The sequence below is a fragment of the Callorhinus ursinus genome, unplaced genomic scaffold (genome assembly GCF_003265705.2).
Source record: "Callorhinus ursinus isolate GAN/ISIS: 27379988/994484 unplaced genomic scaffold, GSC_fseal_2.0 scaffold17, whole genome shotgun sequence".
Lineage (NCBI taxonomy): Eukaryota > Metazoa > Chordata > Mammalia > Carnivora > Otariidae > Callorhinus > Callorhinus ursinus.
This window is the reverse complement of record NW_027397079.1, coordinates 14142818-14160744: the sequence shown is the minus strand read 5'-3', so window position 1 is coordinate 14160744 and position 17927 is coordinate 14142818. Positions and strand designations below refer to the sequence as shown.

The 17927-nt window shown below is 39.2% G+C and overlaps 1 protein-coding gene across 3 annotated transcripts in view; it reads right to left on the bottom strand.

The window, feature by feature from the left end:
* The window catches only part of TENM3 (teneurin transmembrane protein 3), a 1496942-nt gene that overhangs the window by 187229 nt on the left and 1291786 nt on the right, over window positions 1-17927 (bottom strand). For all 3 annotated transcript variants that reach the window (XM_073902279.1, XM_073902283.1, XM_073902281.1), the window contains one exon: window positions 12647-12884. In XM_073902279.1, the coding sequence (XP_073758380.1) occupies window positions 12647-12884 (238 nt within the window). The remainder of the gene's footprint in view (window positions 1-12646; window positions 12885-17927) is intronic.

Below are 17927 nucleotides of genomic sequence, written 5' to 3'. Positions count from 1 at the left end.
CGTATTTTGGTCTGTTAGAAGAAAGTGCCTCCTAATATTTTAAAGGAAGAAAGACTTATATATGTACAAAATAAGGGTTGATACAATGAAGGGATGGAAGATGACTGTAAAGATGAAAATTATAAAAGATTTTATAAAAGGAATTGATAAGAAGTTGTTTGAAAAAAGAAAGAAGAAGAGTAAAAAACGAAGAATAAAAGAAAAAAGAAAAGGGAGAGAATGTGATCAGGCAGGAGACTAGAACAAAGCCATACACTAGAGATTTAGGGTATATTTTGATCTGTTAGAAGAAACTGTATCTCAAAATTTTAAAGAGAGAACTTATATATATATGCCAAAAATAAGGGTAACTACTATGAAGGGATAAAATATGACTCTAAAAAATGAAAAATAAATTTTTTTTTAAAAAAAGGCATTGATAAGATGTTGGTTGCAAAAGGGAAAAAGAAAAATTCAAAAAAAGAAAAAAAAAGTTAAAAAAATAAACTTTGAAAAACTAATGAATCATGGTAAAAAAGCCATGGATTCTATGTGCAGTATTCCCCCAGCGCTGGAGTTCTCCCGTTGTCCTTGATTGGTAACCTTGGTCTTGGCTGGCTGTTCGTGCTGATCTTCTGGGGGAGGGCCTGTTGCCGTGGTTCCCAAATGTCTTTGCAGGAGGCGGAATTGCCCCGCCCTTGTCAGTCCGGGCTAAGCAAGCTGCTCGTGTTTGCTCTCTGGTGCTTTTGTTCCCTGCAAGCTCTTGGTACAGCTTTGGAGGACCAGGGCGAAAATGGTGGCCTCCCAATCTCCACCCGGAGGAGCTGAGAACTCGGAGCCCCGCCCCTCAGTGTGCCCCCAGAGAAAAGCAGTCACTCCGGTGTCCCCGGTCTCCGGCCGCACTCCGTGCTCACCCGGCCTGTGACCGAGCGTTTCTATCTCTGGCACCCGACCCCGTGTGGAGTCTCCAAACCCAGCAGATCCCTGCGGTGCGCTCCCGCGCCGCTCCTCCCGGGGGAGGAAGGGGAGTCTCCCCGGATCTGCCACTTGTTGGGTCCCTGCTGGAGGAGCAGTGGCCCGACTGTGTCACCGATCACGGTTTATGGCAACCCCGAGCTGAGAGCCCGCACCTCTGCTCCGTCTCTGCAGCCGGCTTCCCCGCTCCGATCCCTGGGAGCTCTGCCTCACTCAGGCACCCCCGGTCTTTCTGTGACCCCCAAGGGTCCTGAGACCACACTGTCCCACGAGGGTTTCACCCCCCGCTTAGCCACTGGAGCGACGTCCCTCAGCGGAGCCGACTTCTCAAAGTTCCGATTTTGTGCTCCGCGGCTCTAGCACTTGCCAGAAGCTGCTGACGGAGGCCCCCTCCCCCGCCGTCTGTCCTCCCGAATATCGCCTCGGATTCACTTCTCCACATGTCCTACCTTCCAGTAAGTGGTCGCTTTTCTGTTCAGGGAGTTGTTGCTATTCTCCTCTTCGATCTCCTGTTGAGTTCGTAGGTGTTCAGAATGGTTTGGTCCCTATTCAGCTGAATTCCTGAGACCAAACGAAACCCAGGTCTCCTACTCCTCTGCCATCTTCACCTCCTCTGAAAATCTTTTTTTAACCACATCAAGGTGAGCCAGCTCGCTCATGTCAAAGTACCCAAAAGAGTTATAAACCTTAAAAGCGAATTACATATATAAAAAGGAGAAGGGTCCAAATTTGATGACCTTTTCTGGGATTCCAAGTGGCTGTCAGGAGCAAGCTACCAAGAATCTGTTTTTCAGGAAATTATTAATCTGCCCCCTCAAGTTTGTAAAATAGTATTCAAGAACAAGGAAGGAAGTACTGCTTCTTTAAAGAAACTTTTAGTTCAGACAGGATTTTTTAAAACTCACATTTGGAAATATTCCCATCAATATATTATTTTGTTGCCAAGAACAATGATTGCCATCTATTACAATTTTTAATTTTCTAAACTTCTTAAAAGTCTGCAAAACACAGTATGTTAGTGAGTTTGGTCCTTGTTTATTTAAAGATGTGCAAATGTAACAACTTCTAATTAGTTTGCTAGAACATCAGAGGCATTAGTCAAATTTCAACAGATACTGTATGGTCCCACTTGTGTGGAATCTTAAAAAGTCCAACTCATAGAACCAGAGAGCAGAATGGTGGTTGCAAGGGGTTGGGAAGGTGGGGGAATTGGGGAGATGTCTGTCAAAGGGTACAAAGTTTTAGTTATAAGATGAGTAAGTGCTGGTGATCTGATGTACAGCCAGGTGATTATAGTTAGTAACATTGTATTGGATACTTGAAATTTGCTGAGAGTAGACCCTGAGTGCTCTCACCACACACACACATGCAAAAGGTTAACCAGGGGAGGGGATGGATATATTAACCATTTTACAGTATGTGTGTGTGTGTATATATATATATATTTTTTTATTTTATTATTTTTAAAGATTTTATTTATTTATTTTGAGAAAGAGAGAAAGAGAGAGAGATCATGAGCAGAGGGGAAGGGCAGAGGGAGAAGCAGGCTCCCCACTGAGCTGGGAGCCCGATGCGGAACTCGATTCCAGGACCCTGAGATAATGACCTGAGCCGAAGGCAGATGCTTAACCGACTGAGCCACCCAGGTGCCCTATATATATATTTTTAATGAACATGTTGTACACCTTAAAAAATCAAACTGTGCAATCTAAATGTATATAATTTTTATTTGTCAAAAGGAGGTTCATATAGTTGTTAGGGTCAAAAAATGTTTACATATGATTAATATTTGATATGTAATTATCTTATAAATGTATATTTAATAATTTATTAAACAAATATAAATGACAGATTGAAAGAAAATAAAGTTATTTAGAACTGCTATTTATTTCATTTCATCCTTTCAAATTTTAATTTTATATACATATGATAACGTGCGTAAGATTAGTACATTGCTACATCTGTACAATTAATAATTGAATAAATTCATGTACTTTGGGATTGAGTGCTTTTATTTTCTTTCATATGTAATTAACAAAACTGGAGTCACTACAAGAAGAAAAGGAATAAATTTAGAATCTGGGATCTAGCTGAGAGCTGCCACTGACCAGTCATGTGACCTCGGGCAGATTGCTAGATCTCAATGGGCTCTAAAAGGAGGTAAGATCAGGTAATCTCCAAAATTCACTCCAACTGTGAATTTGTTCTGGAATGCAGTCCATATATTTCTCAAAAGCAGTCACAACTTCTCCAGGTCCTCTACAACAACCCTGAGTGTTTCATACTGGTACATTGTAAGATGTTCATAAATACCCACTGAATGAGTGAATGCATTCATGATTCCATTTTATGAAATATCACTACCCCACCATGATCTCAGATAACTTCCATCCCTTAGGATCACTGTTATTTTTTTTTAAGGTTTTATTTATTTATTTGACAGAGAGGGACACAGCGAGACAGGGAACACAAGCAGGGGGAGTGGGAGAGGGAGAAGCAGGCTTCCCACTGAGCAGGGAGCCCGATGCGGGGCTCGATCCCAGGACCCTGGGATCATGACCTGAGCTGAAGGCAGACACTTAACTGACTGAGCCACCCAGGCGCCCCCTGTTATTTTTTTCTAAAGCAAACCTGTCTTTGAAAATTTACTTCATAGTTGATCTCCTGTAGGAAGTCACCCCAATTAAACAGGAAAAATACTGGTTATTCTCAATCAAAAAATACCTATCTCCAAAGTTGAAAAGGCTATCCAATTGTTCACAAAAACTAAACATGCCAATTCTTGTTAGTTGTCATTGCCTTTCCTTTGCCAAGCCTTTAGTGCTTTCCAAGTTATTATTCATCTTTCTAAATACGGAATTATTTTTCTCTTAAATATATAGCAGAGGAAAAGAATAAAGAAAAGCAAAGAAACTAAAGTGCCAGATACTTTGCAATGACATTTCAACAAATCCTTATAAAATCTTTGAGAAATATTACCAAACCCATTTTATGGGAAAAAAAGAGATAAAAATATATGAGTAATCTGCCTAAGGTTACATAGTTAGTAGAATGTTAAGATTTTAACCCAGATTTGTCTGTCCCCAAACCAATGCTTTTTTCCACCCCTGCCATGAGCAGAAAGACGCCCTATCATATTAGTGCCGGGGGTGACTGGAACAAGATGACTTCTGGTGGTAATATTTCAAATGGTTCACAATATGAGGTGAGATGCTAAGAAATCATAAAGAGGGTCACAGTAGAATCAGAGGGGTTATCAAATAGAATTTATTAAGCTTAGCTGGTTAATTGCATGTCTAAGAATGTAATCTTGCAGGCTAAGGAGAAAGTATTCTGAGAAAATAATAGAAAACAGACTTCACCTCAGGTTTGAAGAAAGTAATACAAAAGGCAAAATATGTCAAGGGAAAAATGAAGAAACACAGGAAGCGAGAAGCAATTGCCTTTGACAGGGTGTTCATTAATTGGTGATGTAACCAGAGGATGAAATTTTAGAGCAAAACACAGTTTTAGAACTGGACAGAAATTAATTCTGGAAAAAGATAAAAATCACCCTGTAGTAGTGATGTTTAGGAAGAGGTAACACACACACACAGAGAGACGCATGTGCACGCACACAAGAGGATTGAAACATTTTCAAACAATATTAGGGAAGAGTAAAAGGATTAAAAAAAAAAAAACCTCACAAAACGGTTGCTGACGAAGAGGAAGAGAGGTGCCTCAAAATGAATAGGTCATACTCAGAAAAAGGTAAGGACTGAATCAGTCATTAGCTGTGACCAGAGTAATGGCATGGATGACCTTATACTTTGATCATGTTCAGAGAAGTGACTAGAAATGTGTTAGAACTAATTAAGAATTCATTTTCCTAGGTACTAGGGAAATTAAGGTTATCATGTATGAATATTTTATACAGATTGCTGGTTATCCAAAACCAAACATTATCAGAGTATACAGTAATTGCAATTTGTTGGAATTATGCTTTCAAAAATCACTTAAGGCCCATAGCGAATATTAATGCATGCTTTCTTGGTGTTTTAATTGCTATTATAAAGAAACCTCAATTAAACAAAATAATACGCCTACTCTATTGTACAGTATCTTCATCATGCTCAAACGACACCTAAACCTTTAAATACCTTAAGTAAAACTGAGGTCTAACTTCTGACTGATGTGGAGACAATGCATCTATCAAGGCTTGGACTGATTCATTCCAAACATTTACTACTTTAGTTAATTAAATGTTTCAAGAATATGAATAGTTGCCTTTCATTATAATTTAAAGATTTCTTTTTTCCTTCTCAGGAATGAAATGAGCAGACTTGCGCTTCCTATCTGCAAAAATTCACCTTACTTTTTGTTGAATGATAGAAATAGTGAAAGAAGCAAGAGATTTTATTCCGATAAATTTGTGGCTGCAGGCTTGACCTACGTACCCCATGAAGATAAATTAGACTGTAACTATTCCAGTTGAGACAAATACTTTTCTTGTCCGTTGGAGAGAAGAGAGCTACTTGATGATAAATGATATTTATATTTGTTCAACTGTTAACTAATTAGGTTATCTTATCCTATACCATGGTTGCTATTATTATTTGGTCGTATTTTAAAAACATTAATGGAACACCTATCATTTGCCAGGTACTTTACTTACATTATTTCATTTAAGTCAAAACACTCTTTTTAGTAAGTAGTATTATGGCACTGGAAATTGACCTAAGATTGAAATAATTTGTAGATGATTATAAAGATCATTCAAATGATGGATCCAGGATGAAAGCCCTGGTCTAACTGCAAAGCACAGGCTCTATTTATGATGCTGAACTGTGTTTTTACCTGGGCTTATGGATACAGCCGGACAAGACTGTGACCGATTAGATTACGTCCCCTATCCCATCCGTAAACAGACGTATTCTTAACTTTCTCTTCTCTTGGAGTCCTGCTTCATTTGAAAATGTCTGTGCAGGGGTGTCTGGGTGGTGTAGTCGGTTAAAAGCGTCAGACCCTTGGTTTCTGCTCCGTTCACGATCTCGGGATTATGAGATCGAACCCTGAGTTGGGCTCTGGGCTCAGTTTAGTCGGCTTGAGTTTCTCTCTCCCTCTCCCTCTGCCCCTCCCGCTTGTGCTCTCTCTCTCTCTCTCTCTCCCAAATAAATAAATAACCCGGAGTGCTTGGCTCTCACACAGCGAGGCTTCAGGATGGAGTTTGAGGAAACTGTTCTGGCGGTTTTCTGCCCACCTCTCAGCAAGAGAAGGAGAAAATGCCTGTTGTTGTAAATGTCTGGGCCCCCCTCCTACCCTGTCCCCGAGGAACCTCTGTATGCTCCACTCAAAACTGGCGGAGCCTTCACACTCAATGCCAAGTTTTTGTGACAAGATTAGTTTTTCCATAAAACCATTCTGAGGAAAAAAAAAGATATTTAAAAGTAAAACTACTAGGTTTTATTCAGGAATATATATCAATATTGACTCCGGGAATGACCTTCATTTTAGAGCTACTATCAATCTACAGCCTACTTTTCTATTTCAATTTTTGGCATGATACCTGCTAAACAAGCAGCTGGAGGCAGGAGCATTACAATTAGTTAATAATAATCTCATTTTAAAAATCATGCTTTTTGGATGCCTGGGTGGCGCAGTCGGTTAAGCGTCTGCCTTCAGCTCAGGTCATGATCTCAGGGTACTGGGATGGAGCCCCGCATCGGGCTCCCTGCTCGGCGGGGAATCTGTTTCTCCCTCTCCCTCTGCCCCTCCCCCTGCTTGTGCGCGCTCTCTCTCTCTCTCTCTCTCAAATAAAGAAAATCTTTAAAAATATATAAATAAAAATCATGCTTTTGCTTTCCCTTATTTTAGTAGTCACCTTCAATCTCATACTTTATTTTAGAATGAGGTCTCGGGGCGCCTGGGTGGCTCAGTCGTTAAGCGTCTGCCTTCGGCTCAGGTCATGATCTCAGGGTCCTGGGATCAAGCCCCACATCGGGCTCCCTGCTCAGCGGGAAGCCTGCTTCTCCCTCTCCTTCTCCCGCTGCTTCTGTTCCCTCTCTCTCTGTCCAATAAATAAATAAAATCTTTAAAAAAAAAAAAAGAATGAGGTCTCTATTTCAGTATAGCTGCAGAGTTTTGGAAACAAAAATTATAACACTGCTAGAGAGCTAGAGACACACAGTTGTTCCTTCTTTGAGTAAATTCAGGACCACATTTTACCTTTGTTTTACATTTTTGGTGAATACATGATTTGCCTGTAAATCTAACATTTTACATTTAAAATTCTAAATTTGAACTTCTTAAACAAAATTTCATTCAATGAAGGGGAGGAAATCGGAGGCGGAGACAAACCATGAGAGATGATGGACTCTGAAAAACAAACTGAGGGTTCTAGAGGGGAGGGGGGTGGGGGGATGGGTTAGCCTGGTGATGGGTATTAAAGAGGGCATGTTCTGCGTGGAGCACTGGGTTTTATGCACAAACAATGAATCATGGAACACTACATCAAAAATTTAAAAAAAAAAATTTTCACTCAATATGTTGGCTTCAATATATGCTCCGTCTTGTCTTCTTGGTATTGCGAGAAGAAAATAAAAACAAATATTTTATGTATTATTTTAAGAACTACATATTTAGAGAAAAACAGAAGCCTTTTCTCTGAAGAAGCTTTTCCCTGACAAAGGGTTAAATATTTGCTACAAGTTGGCATAGAAAGTAGGAAAGTTCAAGTTGAGAGTCAACCAATGGCTATATTCCAACCAATGGCTGCTTTTCTACTTCCTCTCTCACTTGGTTTCTTTTTCTTATTTATCTTAGACATAAGATAATATGGGCTTAATATGTAACTTTATTTGTGGGACTAAAACTTAGTTGGGTAGAAATATGTCTCTCTGTGTCCAGGACAGACTCAGTTTACACCTGTAAGAGTTCCAGTGCAATTGTTCTTATAACCCTTTCTTTTTTTAAATTTTTTTATTGTTTTAACATTTTTTAAGGATTTTATTTATTTATTTGTCAGAAAGAGAGAGAGAGCACCAGCAGGGGGAGTGGCACGCAGAGGGAGAAGTGGGCTTCCCGCTGACCAAGGTGCTCAGTGCAGGACTTGATCCCTGGACCCTGGGATCATGACCTGAGCCGAAGGCAGATGCTTAACCAACTGAGCCTCTCAGGCGCCCCTTCTTCCTATTAGTCTTACAAATGCACACATGTCCTTTTTACAGGACTTTTAAGAAATACTGTAAGTTATTGAAGGTGAAATATTTCAAGAGATCTAGAATCCAATTGATTTTTTACTATTCATTGGCATATAATTTTAGATAGGTTTACAGGGTTTGTTGTTGTTCGTTTGTTTTTAACGAACAGAATGGTGAGACTCTCAAAGATTAATTAAGAATTTCTTAGCCTAGGCCCAAATCCAATTTTGAGGTTGGTGCTCAGTAACCTTTGCTTCATTTTTGCATCTCTTTTCCATATTCTGTGATATTCTCCTTCCCCCCCAAACTATCTTTAACAAAATGATATGGCATCAGTCCATAAACTTAAGTCAGTGGATTACCTTCCCAGGGATATTTTACTTAGAGCTATATCTGCAATTATGGAGCATCTAACTACTTAGTATCTTGCTAAAGGTCGCTGGTTACCAGCATGCAGGTGATGGTACCATTTTTCACATGGGAAAGCTTTTCCTGGTATGATAAGGCCATAACGTGTAGGTTGCTGCCTGGGTTTTTAATAGGAAAGGATGACTGATATCCAAAGCTTGTACGGGAGTCTTGCCTTCTCCTAGAACCGTTTAGAGTGAAGATTAAAAGAGGGGGGGAAAAAGGAGAATATTCTGCTTAGGTTTTGTTTTTTTTTTTTTTAAGACACAGCAATTGATCTCACATTAAAGCAGCCCAGGACATTTCAATATTTAAATAAAAAATGCGATAATAAAGAGGTAATTTAATATGCAATTTCATACATTAATAATTAGCAAAGCATTACTGAGCTGCAAGGTACAGAGCTAGGGGAACATAACTAATGAACTATCGATGCCAAAGCAGACTTCATAATAAAACAAGACTTTAATAAATCTTTTATTAAATGGCTACAAATGAACCATTTTGTTAACATCTAATAGGTAACTACTAAGCTACTTAATTCACATCTATAAATGAAGAACCTGCAGGCAATTAACTTCACAATTGCTGAAGGTCAGGGCTCCCAATGAGAGTTGCTGTACTCCCACCTTTCAGGGCTGCCGCTGTACTGGGTCGAGTCCCAGCTTTTCCTCAGCTGCTCTGTACTCTGGTAGTAGCTACTACCATGCACTGAAGCAGCTACCGTATAAAATAAACAGGATGAGCTACAGGCTAGCAAATGCCCTAAAACTAAATCATACAAAGCATAAGAAATATTGAGTGCCAAGAAAAGGAATCTGGAAGGAAAAATTCTAAGCAAGGATTGGTAGTATATGTGGGTGCTATTATTTATTGGAGATGATAAGATAATAAGGAAATGCTTGTAAACTGCAAATGCTTGTCCGGGTCTGGATGTGACTCTAGGAGACCTGAAACTCACTAGAGATTATAGACCAGAACGGCTCTATTTACTGAGTAGAAATGTATGGTACACAATCATATCGACTGTCTCCAGCAGCAACAAATGTTAAATTCATCAGGGAAAGGAAATAAACATTGGTATGGAAGCAAGAAACTGCTGGTGAAAAAATAAATGCCTTTAATAAATCAGACTAGAAACTGCACTGAAACAGGGCAAGGTGGAAAATCTTTGATGCTTTCTCCACCAATTCGCATAGATGAAGTCTACGATTTACCAAGAGTTTCGTGGATTATTACGTGCCAGTCTGCTAGCAGCCATGATCAATAATATATGCTGGGAGGAGAAAAGGGCTGGGGACAAAGAAAGCCTGCAGAATCTTACACACACAGAATGGAATGCCATGCTTCATAACTTACACCCTTTAAACGACAGTTTCAGAAAAGTGAGAATCCGTAAAATGAGTATACGTGTAAATAGAAATAATTGCCAAAGACGAAACTGTGCCCTGGATTAAAAGACTAGTCAAGGGCAGACACATGCCTGGATGAAGTTGTTAATACAGCTGAAATGGAGCCTGAGAATCATACTCAATAGGGAACCTTAACTAAAAGAGGAAAAATCAATGATAAATAAGACTGGTTCTTCACCTCAAGAGTTCCAACCAAGTGAGACTATTAAAGAAACCACAGTAGTACTCTGTTAGTACAGTGTGAGATTTTCACATCGCTGCTGAGGTGGATACACTGAGTATGTGGTAAGCTGAAATACCATTTTCTTTTGACTGGCAATATTCTAAGAGGTGGACACCTGAAAACGAGAAGACAACACAACTAGACGACGGAAAGTTTTTACATTTTTTTGTATTCATTATTCTTCATCTACACGTTCGTGAGATAATAGCAACCGGAAGATCTTCCTTCCCATGTCAGTTCATAAAACTATACAATATAATTCCATGGATGGTTCACTGACGGCATCGCTTTGAAATGGAATTTCAAATGGTATTGCTTTCAGATCACCCGGAGAGTGATTTCTTACACGGTCTGAATACAGAGAAATCAGCTACAACTACACAAATGGGTAGAACGGGTTGTCCTCTAAACCACTACTTTCTCTCCTCATGTCCCACCAACCAAGATTCATTAGTACAATATGAGGAATAACAAGAACACACCTTATCTTCCTCCCAAATGATTCCAAATATCTCCACTAGAAGACATGGATTCAAGGAATATCAACGCTTCTACTGACCCAGTTTTTGAGGCTCCTGAACGATACAACATCCCTAAAATGAAACACGTTTCTGCTGACTGAACTTGACATATTTCACACATATTTGTCAAAACAATTATTGTCAACTACAACGCAATTATCCATATTCAATTTGATGACTCAACTGGAAAATTACTTTTTTCCTAATAAAATTCTTCCAAAAGACAATAGTGAATCGGCGTTGATGAGTTGCTCAGTGTGTGCTAATTAATTACACTGGGTAAATTTAGTTCTGTGCTAATAACCTCAGGAAAAAAAAAGATCTGTAGACATGACTTTTTGTCTTAAGTGAAGAAATCTGTTTGCCTACTTCTCTTCTGTACTTTCTCTTTCTAATCGCTCCCAGACAAGTGTTCAATAATACAAAATAAACAATAAAGGCCAACTAGTCTTGGCTGACACTACAGATAAAAAAGACGAGTTCCTCAGAACCATGTTCTTACTTAGGTCAAGAGTAAAAGAAAAGAAAAAGATCTTTATTGTTGATAACTAACTGTGAGGACCTCCTGCTAGCTCATCCTCAGGGCAGAACTGGTTTAGATCATGCATTTAATGGCAAAAAAAAAAATTACAATTTATTTGTTGTGAAACCTGTTTCTTCATCATATAAACTCATTTAATGCTGACATTAGCCAGGCGCTCTACGGGACAGGGCATTCTGGCGGGGATACTCTCCCCGGGGTCCAGAATCCTCTATTGTCTGGATTTTATGTGGTGATGATTCTTTTTCTCTGAGCCAACTGGAAGCCTAGGGCAGAAGAGAAATAAACACTGACAGGAATGTTGGGGGGACTTTGTCACAAAGCTGTGAACAGAAAGCCGGTGAGGAAGGACACCATCCTTGGCTTGTGCAGTACATGGTATAAAGAAGACATTGTCAAGGTTCTGTCCGAAGAAAGAAGGTAAAATTTTTGTGCCTGGAGATATTTACAAATGCAACGGATTAACTCAAAACAGCTCTTCCTGATCTACACTTTCGTCTGAGCAGTTTGCTCCCTGCGGGCCAACCCGTGTTAGAAGTCTTAAATTAAGAACCTCACTGAAACACACCTGGGAGAAAGGACACTAAGCTGGGAAAGCCTCTGGAATACAAGACTGAGAGAAGCTCATGGGTCCTCATACAGAAATGGGGCAAAATGACTTTGTATCGTGACAGATTATCTGTCGCACGGTTTACAACAGAGGATGGGAGTTCAGGAGTTAGGTATCTCAGTTCATCATAAGGAAGAATATTACCGTCTAATATTACTGTCTAAGAACAAGTGGGATGTCTTAGGAAATAATGTTGGAATTTTAGAGAGTAGGTCCCATCTCCTTTCTATGGCAGGAAACTGAAATATCCTTCACAAATGGTCATCTGACTTGTGCTTCACTCTCTTACTTAGGAATCCACTATGATTTTATGATGTAATGAACACAACGTATCCTGGGAAAGGAGGGATGTCTAGAACCAAGTCTCTGCTAAACGTGTTCATTGACTCAAGCTACACAGGGGACGCAGAATCACATCCTACATCTCCATCTTTTTCTCGACATGCCTGATAATTTGTAAATGAGGAAAAGAAAAACAATAGTAAGGAAGAGTTCCACTGAAGGCATTGATTCTCGTCTCTTGTAGCCTACACAATGTGTGGAAAGGACGAGAACGTCCACGGGCCCAGCAACTAAAAAATTACCCATAACTTGGAGCTGTTCTCAGAGAAGACAAAACATAGAGTATATAAGTACACTAAATTTCTTAGCAAGAAAAGGGTAAGACTAGTGCATTTTTCAATGTTTGACGTTAAAACAACATGGTCTGTTGACTATGCTCGGATACCCATTCTCCAAGCAGATTCATTGTGCAGCCCTAGCAAGCAGATGATCTGAGAGTCTCCCACAGAGGAGTTACCTGCTTTCCAGTGGTACATTACTGCCAAGGACCCAGCTGTCCTGCAGCTGGACGGACTCGGGTGTGGTTTGCAGCTCGGCGGGCAAAGCAGCCGGCGGGGCCGGACTCTGGTTCCTTCTATTGGTCAGGGAGTTTCTGTTGAGAGAAGTGATGGACGGATGGTGTTGTGCGGGGTGCTGTTTATGGGGTGGTGGCAAAGGCTGCAGAGTGGGCTGGCCTTGGTTGTTTGCAGGTTGCTCTGAAAAAAGAAAAGGAAACTCATTATATATACTGATATATGTATATGTACATATGTAGCTACACACACCACCAATTTCTTGGGGGATCCACTGCAGATGAATTAGAATTAAAACCTGCATTTAAATCCATAACCTAATAAATCTGCATATTATTCTATTAAGCGGGTGTTCAGTGACATTCTCTAAGAGCAAGTTTACCCTTGATACATGAAGTACTAATTAATATACAACAGATGGTAAAATTGATTTTGGTTTTAATTTGTTTCAGATTTTTTTCAACTGGTTTTATTAACACCTACAGAAAACAGTATCTGACAGCTTCCCTCATGTGCCTTTAGACTTCAGCTTTTTTTTAACAAACCAACCCTGAAATTAAATGGGTAATTTCAGTTGAACACAAAGGTTTTCGAAATGCATATAATCCCTATAATTATTTAATGGAGTTTTTTAAGCTTTATTTAACTGCAATAAATTATTACAAGCTAGTTGCCAAACAGCAGTAGACTACTCTAGTTTAGTGCATTTCAAATAAGGCAGATCTGCATTATGATCCACTAATAGACACTAAGTATTCTTTAGCAGAAGGTCACTCTGTGAAGCAGATGTTGTTTCATGGATATTTAACAGACTGAATCACATCTGATTACGACGTCAGAAGGCTCATATACCTAATGACCGTTACATCCATTAGAACACACACAGAACAGATTTTCCAATTTCACAGTATGCAATATGACTACATTTTGGAGTAAGTCATAGGTGACCAGAGTGACTCATGCCATTGTGTCAAGTGGTACAAATATTTTGCTCTAAACCACAATTGTAAGGGATCCAGCAACTTCAAAATATAAACACGATGCTAGGTTATAACCATGGAAAAATTCCTTAAAACTTAATAAGTCATAAGTTAAAATTTACAAATCAATGTTAACATGAGACTGACTTTTCAATCTCATTATCTGCCTTTGGACATGCCAGAATTCACAAATACCACATTTTAACAAACAGATGACTCCCTAATTTAATGCTAAACTTATTATGGTTCCACACATAGAAAATGTCAATTTTTGACTAAATGCAGTTCAAAGTGCAATATAATTTTAAAGTGATGTATTAAATCATGCTATTAATATAAATGCACGTATTAAAAGAGAATAGGAAACACAGGGACTATCTTTTATCTGCAGTGTGAACTCCAGCAGTAATTGTTATGCCAAATAGAGTCTAACACTGTAATTCTGACTGCATGAAATGAATACTTGATATGTAATAGCTTGAACATATATTATCTGTAAAGAGGTTTCTTTACAGGGTACAATAATTAAAATAACTCCTCCCATAGCACATAATACCGGTAATTACTGCGTGTATTTCTAATGGTCTCTAACAATCCATATAATATCACTTAACTAATAATTTCTTACTCTTGAAATGAGGGACAGAAACAACACCTAAATATATGAAATAAAGTTACTTTCTTGCACAGTCTCTGTTCTTGAGAATTCTTATAGTAGAAACAATAGAAATCTTGCTTGGTCCATTGCTTTAGTGCTCATGAAAAATTAAAAGAGTATCTACATCTCAGTTAAATTGAAGGTACCCTTTAACGAGAGGGCTAATCTACCCATACAGTTTTTTGTGTTTTTTTGTTTTTTTTTTTTAAGTAAGAACACAGCTAATCTCACTGGTGGCTAATGTGTGTGGGGTTCTCTTTTTAAAGATTTTATTTATTTGACAGAGAGAGACAGCGAGAGAGGGAACACAAGCAGGGGGAGTGGGAGACGGAGAAGCCGGCCTCCCGCAGAGCAGGGAGCCCGATGCGGGGCTCGATCCCAGGACCCTGGGATCATGACCTGAGCCGAAGGCAGACGCTCAACGACTGAGCCTCCCAGATGCCCCAATAAATGTATCTTTTAAAAAAAGATTCTTATTCTTAAACAGTGAGAAGAAACTTCCCTTTAAGCTTTCAAAAATGATTAGTACTATGGTGGCTTTCTCTAGGTTCACTCATTCATTTGGCAAGTACCTGTCAAGAACTTACAATGAACAAGACATCATGCAAAGATCCATGCCCTTTTCAACTGTCTATCCAGGTGATTTCAGCGCAATGTGTTGGGTCTGCTGGGACCTCTTTTGATCTGACTACATAATCAATCAGTAGGTCTCCCTATAAAATAAATCCAGATAATGAAAGCTAGATTCAATCTAAAATTTTAGGGAAGGGAATAAATGCAGATCCTGAGTGAGAGGAGGTGGACGGCCAGAAATGTAAATTCTGCAGCAGTCCACAAACAGAGGCAAAATCCGAGGATTCATTTGGAGGTGCATGCTACCTCTAGGGATTTGGGCTTACGGGATGTAAGAAGTAGTGGAAGTATGTATCTCTCCCAACTTATTCAAGACAGCACAAATTTAAAAAATATAACAAGATAAAAGAAAATTAAAACACAGACAGAAAGGAAGAAAGAGAGAATACAAGAAAATAAAGTGGGAAAGATAAGGTAAAGCCAGATCCAAAGCGAGTGGACACAATGCCTGCTGCACAGTTCTGTACATTTTTTAAGTAGGATACAAATCTGGCTCTAAATTATTTATCCAGTTGCCAACACAAAAAGGGAAACATGATCAGTTACGTGATTTGGGATGTTTTTAAGATCACAATGTTTGCTTGAGAAAAGGGTTAACCGTTAGTGGTACTGAAAATAGAAAATTCTCTTTTAAGTCCTCACAGGACGAAAAATTGAGTATCCAGGGAAAATTTCAGGACCTGGGTTCAAAATGGACACAAGGAGGGGCGCCTGGGTGACTCAGTCGGTTAACTGTCTGACTCCTGATTTTCCCTCCCGTCCTGATCTCAGGGCTGTGAGATGGAGCCCCGCAACCAGCTCTGTGCTGGGTGTGGAGCCTGCTTAAGATTCTCTCTCTCCTGCTTCCTCGGTCCCTCCCCTACCAAAAAAAAAAAAAAAAAAAAAAAAGGAAAAAAAGAAAAAAGAAAAAAGGGAAAAAAAAAAGGGGAAGAGCTATGAAAATATAAAAGTCGTGACCAGATCCATATAAGAACAACCAAAACATAAAATTGTAGCCTTTGCTTTTAAGCTGATTCATTGATACAGGCTTTCGGTAGATCTGAGAAAGTTTTGGATATAACGACTCTGAGTTATACAGGGGACGGTTAGACCTCACAGAGTTATCAGGTTTAATGTTCCTGAGACATAGCTCTGAACATGTCATCTTCCTTCTTAGAAACTCCAAATGACTTCCTGGCACCTATAAAACGTAAAATGCACTCTCTAAAGGCAAATGTCATATTTCTTCAGTTAGCCCTCAAAATATTTTTGCAAGTGTTTCCCCCAGGAAGCCCCTTCATCTATCTTGTTCTCGTCAAGCTTGTTGTATCCACTGTATACGTCACACCTTTCCACACAAGCGTATTTGCTTCTAACCGGAAAGACATTTTCCTCCATCTTTCTATAGCCAAATCTTACATACTTCAAGCTCTAAGAAAGATGACGTTCCTGTTTTCTTCAAGTAGAAATTAGTTATTTCTTCTGTGAGTCTTAGAGAATTTTACCTATGCCTTTTTCATGGCTCTTTTCATCTCCCCAACTACAATTAACTTTATAGGTCTCATGTCTCTTGTTAGACTCTATATGGGCAGGATTCACATCGAATTCACCTTGGAACCCCTAAGAAGCACATGGGGATAGATGTGTGGTCAGCAAATAAATATTTATTCACTCAATCCATATTTGGTTAATGAATACTTGTGAAAAATTCAATGACGAGAATGTTGAGGTGGTAAAGAGCAGAACCTGCCCAAGCACCTTTAATTGTAAGGTAATTTGCAACCTGTCTTACTTCCTTATTAGCTCAATTCTTAGATCCCGAAAGGCCGGGACTCTAACTTAAATTTCTTTGGACTTTTCAATATCTTCATCAGCATTGTACTTCAAAGACTCCTAGAAATGTGCTATCTGATTGGTAACAATTAGGCAATAATGGCACCCTTGGGGCTCATCCCATAGAGGCGGGGCGCCATGTTATTTCCCCCAGACATCAGGTTTTAGGAATATTTCTTTGGAACCACAGCAGATGTTCCAATATTCAAAATCTACCTTTGAAGGTGTGAAAATAATGAAAAGATTACATAAATATGAATATATAAAATGTAAACCTATAAGATATGAAACTATATAAATATATATATATGTATCTATATATAGTATAGCTTAACCAAACACAGTTATGTCTTCCTTGTATTTTAAAGCTTATGATTAGAAATGTTCCAGATTAGGTATTTTAGAAAAGGTGTAGGTTATTTTCTCAAAATAGTCTTCCCTGCTTTTTTTTTAAATAAAATTCTTTGCATTATGCTTACTATAAATCATGTCTTATACCCAACGAAAGCCTTTACTCACTATACTCCTTCTTTTTGCCTGACTTTTTCTTTTCCTTCCTTTTTAAAAATTTTATGTGCCTGATTTTTTTCAAGTTCTTATTGCACATATAACTTCATGACACCTTAGCAGCTGCTTGTTTTTATTTGGTAAACATAATGTAGAGCAGATAAGTTTTATTTTTAAAAAATTTTAAAAAGATTTTATTTATTTGAGACAGAGAGAGAGAGAGAGAGTATGAGTGATGGGGAAGGGCAGAGGGAGAGAGAGAAGCAGGCTCCCCACTGAGCAGGGTGTGTGTGTGTGTGTGTGTGTGTGTGCGTGTGTGTGCGCACGTGCCTGTTCACGTGGGAGGGGCTGAAAGTAAGTGTAGGTGAGAGGTGAGGGGGGGACTGAGCAGGTATCCCCACAGTCACCCCAACTGCTCTGTCCCACACACTTCCTTCATGAGTCTGTCTTTCTCCTTCCCTGGATCTCAGTTATGGGGCAGCAAAGGTCCCTACAGAAGAAATACCTTACTTCACAAGGGGGATAGGAGCGAGGAGCTGACAGCTGTGCCGTAGTAAAACAATTGTTTGCAATCTGGTAACAAAAGACAAATGGGGGTGGAGGGGAAGGAGAGGAAGGGAGGGGGAGAGAGAGAGA